Consider the following 11014-nt stretch of genomic DNA (forward strand, 5'->3'; position numbering starts at 1 on the left):
ATTACCCTGCTGCCTTGCGGATTAATCTTGGCAGGTATAAGGCTATGGAAGTAAACCCCAAAAGAAAAATCTGCGATGGAGCTCCGCATCAGGCAAACATGTTACAGAGCTCCAACAAGACCCCAACGGCGGTAGAGGCGGAAGAGGTGACCACCATGGGAACCCAACGACTACACCTGGACGAAGGTGCATTCCTGAGGGACAGGCTTCTAAGGCGAAACCCAACAAACTGGGCTATCGACAGTCCATTGCAACTCTCCTCTCCCCAGTCATTGCAACACTTGCATCACTGGATCAGGAAAAGGGAGAGCCATGATGTGTGGTTGCAGCCTACGCTCCTGCCTCACCACATAAATCAATTCACACACAACCATCATCCGGTTCATCATACCTCTCATCACCATCAGAACCCCTATACCCCCAAAGTCTTATGGCGACGGACGAGTGGCGACGGGGACAGGCAGAGATGACTGCCGGTAGTTTCTAGTTACAACTCTACACATGGGCGGCAGAAATAAGATGGTCGTTTATGCACTGGGATCTAGGCAGCAGTGCAAACCGGTCCTGTCAGTGCGACTGAGCAGCCCTTTCGAGGAGCCACTCTGCTCACCCCACATGCGGAGGGGGCTAGAAAAGGTGCCCTAAGCATAGCCTGCCTGAAAGACCAACCTGACTGGGGAAACCGCACCCAGTAAGGTCATCCTTATGCTGTCGAAAACACAATCAAAATCACAGATCCAATCAAAAACAAACTATACTGCACAACCCTTTATGGTCGCTGCATGGAATGTGAGGCCCCTTCTGGATACTGACACAAATGAGCGTCCTAAAGAAGAATTGCCGTTGTGGCAAAACAGCTAGCTAGGTTTAACATCGACATAGTAGCCATTAGCGAGTCCCAGCTCCCAGACGAGGGTCAACTCACAGAACAGGGGTCTGGCTATAAGAACATAAGAATGGAGGAAACTGCAGCGGGCCTATTGGCCCATACTGGGCAGTCCCGTTCACACCCAACCCCTATTGCTCATATAAGCATCCAACCTATGTTTGAAGCTATTCAGCGTATTTGAGTTAATGATGATATTTGGTAACTTGTTCCATTCATCCACTACTCTGTTTCCAAACCAGTGTTTACCTATTTCGAGGCTAAATCTAAATTTGTCTAATTTAAAACCATTGTTACGAGTTCGCTCCTGGTTGGATAGTTTGAGTACCTTTGTAATGTCCCCTTTGTTTAGCCCTGACTTCCATTTAGACACCTCAATCAGGTCGCCCCTCGCTCTACGTCTCTCGAGGGAGTGCAAATTAAGATGCTTTAATCTGTCTCTATACTCAAGGTTCCTAATGCCCGGGATTAGTCTCGTCATTCTCCTCTGAATTCTTTCCAAGTATTCTATATCCATTCTGTAATACGGTGACCAGAACTGAACTGCGTAATCCAGGTGTGGTCTCACAAGAGCAAGATACAGTTTTAGGATGACCTCGCTAGTCTTGTAACTAACACTCCTTTGTATGAACCCAAGTACTTTATTAGCCTTGTTACGAGCAAAAACACATTGTTTACTTGGCTTAAGGTTCCTACTTATCATTACTCCTAAATCTCTCTCGCAGTCGGATTTCTCTATGGCATCGTTGTTCATCAGGTATCTAGTTTCCCTGTTTACATCTCCTATACTGAGTACTTTACATTTGTCCACGTTGAATTTCATCTGCCATTTTTCAGACCATTCGAAAAATTTGTTTAGATCTTCCTGTAGTTTTGCGGAGTCCTCGTCAGATTTAATAACACGTCCTATTTTAGTGTCATCAGCAAATTTGCTTATGTTGCTGTCTATGCCGATATCTATGTCGTTTATGTATAATAATGGTCCAAGTACTGAGCCTTGGGGAACTCCACTTGTGACGTTGCTCCAATGGGACTTAGTGCCATTAATGCTCACTCTCTGTTTCCTGTCCTGTAACCACGCCCTAATCCATTTAAGGATATTACCTTTGATGCCATGTGCTTCTACCTTTCAAATTAGTCTTTCGTGGGGGACTCTGTCGAAGGCTTTGCTAAAGTCGAGATATACCACATCATAATTGTGCCCCTCATCCACCTATTCGAAAACTGATGAAAAGAATGTCAATAGATTAATTAGACATGAACGTCCGCTTGTGAAGCCATGCTGGGAATCATTGATCAATCGGTGCTTCTCCAGGTGATTTCGAATAGAGTTTGAAATGATTGCTTACAGTAATTTGCCTTCTATTGATGTTAGACTGATTGGGCGGTAGTTAGAGGATAGTGATCTATCCCCCTTCTTGAAAATCGGTATTGCATTCGCTATCCTCCAGGATTCTGGTACTACACCTGTTTTTAAGGACATGTTAAACAACTTTGCTAAGGGCATACTAAGCTCTTCCTTACATTCCTTTAATACTCTGGCAAATATCTCATCGGGACCAGGTGACTTATTAGGCTTTAGTTTGTCTATTTGCTTACTAACATCGTTACTAGTCACTACTATTTCGCTTAATTTGTTTTCTTCACTATCTCTGAATAGAGTCGGTGCCCCGGGTATCATGTTTAAATTCTCGGTGGTGAAAACTGTTGAAAAATATTTATTCAAATTATTGCTCATTTCTCTGTCATTATCAGTGAGCTCGCAGGTATCTGACCATATTGGTCCAATCTTTTCTCGTGTTTTAGTTTGATACATTTGGTAGAACCCTTTGGGGTTTGTCTTCGCCTCCCTTGCTATCCTTACCTCATTATTCCTCTTGGCTTTCCTTATCTCGGTTTTAACCCTACTCGCCAATACCCTATAATAATCCCGGAGGTAAATTTCGCCACGATTTATCCTTCTACCTATAGCCTTCCTTTGGCCAATGATGTTCTTTAAATAACTATTTATCCATTTAGGGTTATTGTTGTCTGATCTAAGTTTTTTGTATGGTATGTTCTGCCTCTGTGCATTAAGTAACTCATTATTTAAATTGTCGTGGAACTCGGCAATCTCAGATCTTGTTATCAGGTCGGTGTCATCTGTCAGGTTCACGGCCAAGCGCGACGCCCCCTCTCTCAGCTGCCTCTTTAAACTGTCAAAGTTTGCCCTTCTGAAATCTGGTACTTCAGTGGAATTTTCCTTACGTCTGCCCTGAAAATCTAACTGGAATCTAATTTCTTTGTGATCGCTGTTTGCAAGTTCGTTCCCTACCTTGACATTGCTAATGAGGTTTTTTCTGTTTGACAGAACTAAATCGAGTATATTATTACCCCGGGTGGGTTCGGTGATATATTGACTTAGAAAACAGTCCTGGATCGTCTCGAGAAAATCCTCTGATTCTGAGTTACCTGTAAGGTCAGTCCAATCTATTTGGCCAAGGTTAAAGTCGCCTACTATACAAACTTTGTTGTGTATGGAAGCCCTGCGCATTTCATCCCAGATAAGTCGCTCATTGACTCTATCAAGATTGGGAGGTCTATATATTACTCCTGTGATTAATTTTTCCCTACCGTCGATTAAGTCTATCCAAATTGTTTCTGTATTCCGCTCGGTTTGTATTTCCTTATTTATTTCACACTTCAGATTATCCCTAACATAGATTGCTACCCCGCCTCCTTTCCTGGTCTGCCTATCGGTATGGAACAGTTTGTAACCCGCAATTTGGTATTCGACCAGTAACTCACGTGAGTTTAGGTTGATCCTTGTTTCAGTGAATGCTATTATATCGATTTTTTCGGTACATACCAAGGCCCTAATATCATCCATTTTGTTTTTCATACTTCTACTGTTCGCATAGTATACATTTAAGTTAGTCGTGTTCTGAGTCTTCCCCTTACCGCGTTTAGTTTTAAACTCCTGTCTACCTTAGTTTTGTCATCATTCCTAACACTATTTCCCTGTAATCTTTCACTTTGTTTACCCGCTACCACTGCAGTCTCCTCTACCCCGTGCTCATATGTTCTCCTAGCAGTTTAAAGACTTCAATATCTTTTGAACTGCCCCCTCTAGAGCCCCAGCCAGGGTTGCCACCCCCTCCCGAGACAGGTGCACCCTATCCCTAGCATAAAGGTCCCTTCTGCAGTAGAAGTTGTCCCAGTTGTCAATGAATGGGACTGATATTGACTTTCAATATCTGTCAAGACGGTCATTGACACCAACTGTCCTTGACAACCATTCACTGCCAACTCTCCTTCTAGGCAGGACACCGCATATGATAGGGATCCCTCCCTTACTCCTAATATGATCTATAGCTGCCTTGAACTTATCAAGAAGCTCCTCGCTCCTACACCGGCCAATATCATTGCCTCCTGCACTGAGGCAGATAATGGGTTTGTTCCCATTACCAGACAAGATATTGTCCATCCTGTCAGTTATATCCCCCACCCCAGCTCCTGGCAAACACACCCTCATCCTATTTATGTTTTTACCACAAAAAGCCCTGTCCAAGTACCTTACCTGTGAGTCACCAACAATTAAAGTTGTTATACTTTCCTTGTCAGCCCTTTCCCTGACTGTACTAATGTCCAATTCGTCTATCAAGGGACTGAACGAGTTGGTACACTTAGCTGCTGATGTCGTTGTTGATGTATCCTTGGTGTGTTTCTTCATCACCAGCTTGGTCTTCCCTTTCCTTACAACCTTTCACTCGCTTGAATTTTCGTCAGACACTGGCTTTCTTGAATTTTCGTCAGACACTGGCTTTCCCTGTCCCGCCTCCCCCTTCAATCTCGCCATCTCTTCTTTTAATTTCAGGTTCTCCAACGTGGCCCTCTCTATTTCTTCCTTGGCCCTCTCCAATTCTTCCATGGTCCATTCCAGCTTGGCCAACAAACTCGCAGACCCCAGACCACACATAGCGCTGGCCATATCTGATAATTATCCCTCTGGAGCTAACCCTGCCATGACCTTTCCCCTAGTGAGGTCAGAACACTATACCTTCTTCTGGAAGGGTAAGCCTGCTGCAGAGAGAAACCACATTTATGGAGTTGGCTTTGCCATCCGCCAACGCATCCTACACAGGCTAGCTGAAATGCCAATTTGGATCAATGAGCGCCTCATGACGTTCCGAGTCCTACTGAATCACTCACGTCATGCCTTTTTCATCAGTGCATACGCCCTAACACTGGATGCAGAGGATGACATCAAGGAGGCCTTTTACGCCGACCTCGACAGAGGGCTACCTTCTATCCCCAGAGAAATTAAGGTTGTGCTCCTTGGTGACATCGGTGCCAGAGTTGGCAGAGATACTGACATTTGGCAGGGAACCATAGAGAGAAATGAACTAGGCAAGTGTAATCCCAACGGCCTACTCTTCCTCAGCAAGTGTGCTGCACACAATCTCACTATCACTAATACCTTGTTTAGGAAGGCCGACAAGTTCAAGGGTTCGTGGCAACACCCACGATCCAAACAATGGCATCTCATTGACTACATCATTGTCAGAGAAAGAGATTGCCGAGATGTCCTCATCACCTATGCTATGCGTGGCTCAGACCACTGTGACACTGATTATCGGCTCGTCAGAGCCAAGCTCTCTCACTTCACGTTGCCCCGAAACGGCGAAGGCACCAAGCCTCCAGAAGAGGTTTTAGTACTAAGCATCTGGAGGATCCAGTGGTAGCACATGCTTTCAGAGAGCAGCTTGAACATGGGCTGATAAACAACCCAACAACAAACAACCCAAATCCCAGTGCCATATGGAGATTCTCAACACTGTCATGGCAAAAACAGCAACGACTTGTTTAGAGAAGAGAACAGAGTGAGACGGGTGTGAACTTTCACTGAGGCTCTACAGTATTCAGAGCCTCCAGAAAATGACGTGAGTGATAGAGAGTGAGGAAAGGGGGTCAGAGTGAGAACAAAAGACTCTTACAGATCTTGGGCGGTGTTGCTTGTGATGGAGACAGACACAAAACTTTGAGATTAACATTGGTACACAGAATAGTTAGGTTATGGTAAGTTACAGGAATAAGGAGGATGTCCACCAACAAGAGACAGTAATGAGAGGACAACTGTTGAAGCCATTGGATAAATTTATCTACCTGGGGAGTGTAGATGCATCAGATGGGAGACAAAATTGAGATACTGAGAGGGGAGGATGGATTCTGAGATGGCATATCTGAATATTAGGCAAGTTTTGTCATGCCTTTTCTTAATGTACCAGAAAAGTTATCATCAACATTGCATCTAGTTCAATTCATGGTTATCTTGTAATGTGTCCATTGCAGACAATCATGTAATGTTGGTACAACGGATGATTGGATCTCAGCAGATTGGCACTGGCGGGTCTTCTGGGTATCAGTACCTTCGATCGACACTCAGGTAAGTCATTAATATACACATTCTGTGCTTCAGTTCACATGGAATCGATCTGTCTGTATGTCCAACAGCCTGTTTTAGTCCTCAGCTCTCATGGGGGTGCTTTAAGAGAAAAGGTACCATAAAAAATGGGTGAAATTTTAAGAGAAAGTGACTGAGGCAAGAAATAGAATGTAGAAAGTGAAATGAAGAGGCTGACAGAATAATTAGGAACAGTCCACATGTACTTAATCATATCCAAAATTTTATTCAAATATACATTGTGAATATTTAATGGTGGTACAATACATGCTTACTTTGTCATCCTCTTCTTCAGTGGTTGGCTCACTTGCTAGTCAGGTGGCCAGTCGTATTCTCATTCTCGGCACACCCTCCTTCTCCATCCAAGCCTTAAGCTTTAATCTCCCACATTGTCTTTAGCATCCACAATTATTCAGTACCAATCTTTCTGTGTCCCTACAGCTTTTCTAAGATAATTTAGTGTTTCAAAGGTCCATATTAATTTTGTGATTCTTATTTTATAAAACCCGCCATGAGAAAAACTAGCAAGTCAGGTAGCGGATTCTCCCCATGGTATCATATTTGTATGGGCAGAAAGACAGCTTTGTAAGTGCAGAATATTTTAATTCGGACTACAGTTTTCATATGTGGAGAGGTAAAGGAGTTCAATGAACTGTACTTGTGAATTTCGCAATAATTTTTATTTTTCTTCTGACTGTGTGCTATCAATTAAAAATAATTTTGATATATTTTATAAAGGAATTTTCAAGCTCTTACGTGTACTATTTTCTTTGTTGCAGTGATCGTTATAAGGTGTTCCTTGACTTATTCAACTTGAGCACTTTCCTTCTTCCGCGTAACTCTGTCCCGCCACTGACCCGTCAAATGAAGTATCGACTGAGCATCATGGAAGACTTAGATCATGGGAAAGTAGAGATGAAGGAAGTGTCTAAACTAAGAACACACGATTCTTCCTCCGTCACCTTTGTCTCCTCTGACTCCCCATGTCCTCTCGACAACGGAGAGGAGAAAGTCTTCTCGGATAGTGACTTGGATAAGAGTTTGGAGAATAGTATGGAAAGATCCTGCGAGGCTTCAATGTAAGAGGTAAAATAAATTGATCTTTTGACAGATACTTTAAAGAAGATTAATTTTGTTGTGCATTTTGTCTCGATTGCTATTGACATGACCAATTTGTAATGCAGCAAGTAGTACAGTAGTTCAGAAAATCTTTCAATTGTTTTGGCATGGTACAAATGTCCCTTTCTGTTAAGTTTAAAAGTCTATGTAAGTGTTCATATATCTTTAGTTAAGAAAAGTTATATTTAGGTGAAATGATGAATAGCATCAACACAGTTAATAGTAGATATATTTTTTACTCTACCTAAATGTACTTTCTTTTCCTCAATGGCATAGGAGGATTTGAAGAACTTTATTGTTTTTTAAACAAATAATGATAATAATCTATAATATACAGGCATTAATATAAATGGTACAAATATTTTCATTATATATACTAAATTAGGGTTGCCATACGTCCGTATTTTCCCGGACATGTCCTCCATTTAGGTCTCGAAATCTTCATCCGGAAGGAATTTTTAAAATTCTTCAAAAGTCCGGAATTTCAGCTTCCATCATTTTCTCCACGGAAAAAAAACATGAAACTGTAATGACGGGAGAGAGAGACAGAGAGAGGGGAGGTGGAAACCGTAGAGATCTCGTTCAGTTTTCGTCAGCTGATAAGTCACTTGTACGCCTGTAGGTGTTGTCAACTTAGCTGTCAAATATTTGATTGATAAGGAGGTAGAAGTTGATGAAGTGTTTTGACCAAGTTAGTAACCTGAAGCAGTTTGTGGAAAATTGCAAGAGTGATGAAGAATTTAGTAATCTGCCAACACATAAAAAGTAGACCAGATACTTTGAAAAATCAAAGAACATTGAATGCCACTCAGAATTGCACAATTCTTCTTTGCTATATCATCTCACAATGCAAATGTAGAAAGAGTTTTTTCACTGATGCAAAGTCAATGGACAGAGGAAAGGAACAAATTGAGTGTTGAAACAATGAAAGGCATTCTGACCGTACAGTACAACTTCCGAGAAACACCTTGCAGTGACTTCTATACCTTTCTAAAGAGCAATCAGCCAATACTGAAAAAGGTCCGATCTACAGAAAAGTATGCATAGGCACATCAAGTCACACACACAGTGGGGGAAGAAGACTGCAGCTAAGGGAGTGAAGATGTTCAGCCTTAAGCAAAGGTAATTTTTTTTTAAGATTTCTATACCATGTATGTTGTATATTAGCCTGTGTGTGCCGGGGGGGGATGTCTTCGGGAGCGTCCTCTTTTTTGAATGTTCAGATATGGCAACCCTATACTAAATACGGTATGCAATATTCTGTTTGGAAAATGAACTAATTTCATCATAAGTATTTGAATACTTCTAAAGAGTTTGAGTATAAGAGTGTGACAGTGATACCTCCCAATAAAAAATGTAGGACCTAAAACATTTTGGTCTGTGATGGAACACATTCCTCCCAGCCAATTCCTGATATAGTATGTGAACACTATCCTCCCTCTTAAATATTTACTGTATTATATTCATGCCACGCTCATCCCTTACATGATTGACGGTCAGCTCTCTCTCTTGTTACATCTGTGTGTTATCCTGAGTCACAGTTTTGTTTACTCTTATCACTGTATCCACTCTATAGATGACACTCTTGTCTTCATTCTCTTCTCCACTTCAGATTTCAAGGACTACCTCACTAGTGCAAGCATTCTTTTAGTCTGTATCACGTACTGTAATTGGCTCACACTTCACTCTTATACATTAAAAACTGAACCACACCTTTCCAAAATCATCTGATAGTCAACATAACTTGGACCACTAAAACGTCTTTTCGAGATTCAGTAATTTATGAATCATTCAGGACTTTTATGTATTTCAGTTTTATGCATTTCAGTATCCATTTCTCTCAATTCTCCCATAGATCTTTGTTATGTCTCTGGTAGATTTGCAAGTGCAGTACTGTACTGTCATTTTAATGATAAATACAACGACTTGGGCATGTCAGCTCAGCTAGCACTCAGCAAATTAAGGGATCTGGTTCATGCTACTATTGTATATGGCTCTACTGAGTATAGCAAGCATATGTCACAACTGGAAGAGGCAGTAAATGCAAATTGTAAGCTTAGAGATGATCGTTGTACGTTCTCTTGAGTCAATGATTTGTGAATAGCCATCACTAACAGGTGTGATAAGTAGGGTAGGATAAACAGCTAACTCATTGTGCATGTGGTATTTAAATTTTCTTGAATATAATTTAGCAGGTTGTAATCTGCATTAAACCACTTTCACATTTGAATATTTTTACATGCCATTGTGAATGACTTGTTTACAATATTTTGTACTGTGTTTTTTAAGTTTATAAAGGTATAAACTAAAAAAATGTGGTGTTTCAGGAAAGAAATTAAAAAACTAAATGCAGTAAATATATATAGTTTGGGCACAGATAATCCCTACCTAGCTGTAATCCCATCTTGCAGCATTGGGACGATGACCAACAATGAGATAGTGAATGAGTTGCAGGCATGACTTCATTGGCAAAGGTAATAAAAATGATGTGGAATATCTAATATATCTGCTAATTCTAGTGAAATACTTTATACGAGTATATCGTCTCACCATGGAAATTGAGGCAAGAAAGCTGTACAGTACAACAATTTCATTTCTGTTGGACAGATGAGCTCATCGTCATCATCACTGTCTTACAGCCAATTTCCATGAATGCGTAGATTAGCCGAGGTTACCTGACGGCAGCTCTCCAAACTGTATGGATTCCTCCAGCCTCTCTTGTCAGGTTCTTATCTCTGAGATCATCACTCACAACCTGTCAATCTTGCCCTGCTTCTGACTCTCCTTGCCTCCACGTTCATATTCATGCACCTCATGACCCATTTGTCTTACAGATAGATAGCTGTCATGTACTTATGTGATCAGTAGAATACAATGCCAGAACAACTTGTACAGAACACTCCTTGACCCCAAACTTTCTATCCACTACACTACGTGCCTTTACTAAGTGTACAAATACGAAATACAGCTTTCTCTCCTTCCTCGAAATTTTATGTGTACAGTTACAGTTAAAAGTAATCATCAAGCCCTCCTTATACCATACCCACAAGTTTAGGCCTTTCTACGTGACCGAGTAAGGTAGGAGGACTCAAGTCAATATGTAATGAGAGTGTATGTGGTCTTAGAATATAGCATGACGTCGACGGGGAAGTGTCATATGAACTTAACTTTCCCTTAGTTATCTGTGCCTTTACTTGAGATTCCGGGGAGCAATGCGAGTGAGGTTTTGGCAGGAATTGTGCCATTAGGGTTGATAAGGCGTCTATCTTCCACGAGGGAAAGCCCCCTGATTCGACAACATAAGAGTGCGTGGCTTTGCGTTCAGCCTTGCTCACCATCAGTAACACTAAACTAGGCTGTTGCTTGATCACTTCCACCTCCCACTACCACCATTCTTAAAAAAAAAAAATCACTTACCCGTAATTTCACCACTGCCACACTATCAAAACCTCTGAAAATTAATTACGCTTTCTATATAATTATTAAAAGAGAGTAGTCTATGTACTGATTCAATGGAATACTCTCGCATAAGCAAATAACGAAAGGGCCCTAATAAAATTTAACTG

General features: G+C 41.4%; 1 protein-coding gene across 1 annotated transcript in view; it reads left to right on the forward strand.

Annotated features, from left to right (window-relative positions):
• Nucleotides 1-7892, forward strand: part of LOC121860929 (tryptophan 2,3-dioxygenase-like) — a 41720-nt gene extending 33828 nt beyond the window's left edge. Inside the window, 2 exon segments of the mRNA XM_042358307.1 lie at nt 6218-6311; nt 7109-7892. Coding sequence (XP_042214241.1) covers nt 6218-6311; nt 7109-7412 — 398 coding nt within the window. The 3' untranslated portion in view covers nt 7413-7892.
• Nucleotides 7893-11014: the final 3122 nt, after the last annotated feature.

The sequence above is a fragment of the Homarus americanus genome, unplaced genomic scaffold (assembly GCF_018991925.1).
Source record: "Homarus americanus isolate GMGI-L3 unplaced genomic scaffold, GMGI_Hamer_2.0 scaffold52806, whole genome shotgun sequence".
NCBI lineage: Eukaryota > Metazoa > Arthropoda > Malacostraca > Decapoda > Nephropidae > Homarus > Homarus americanus.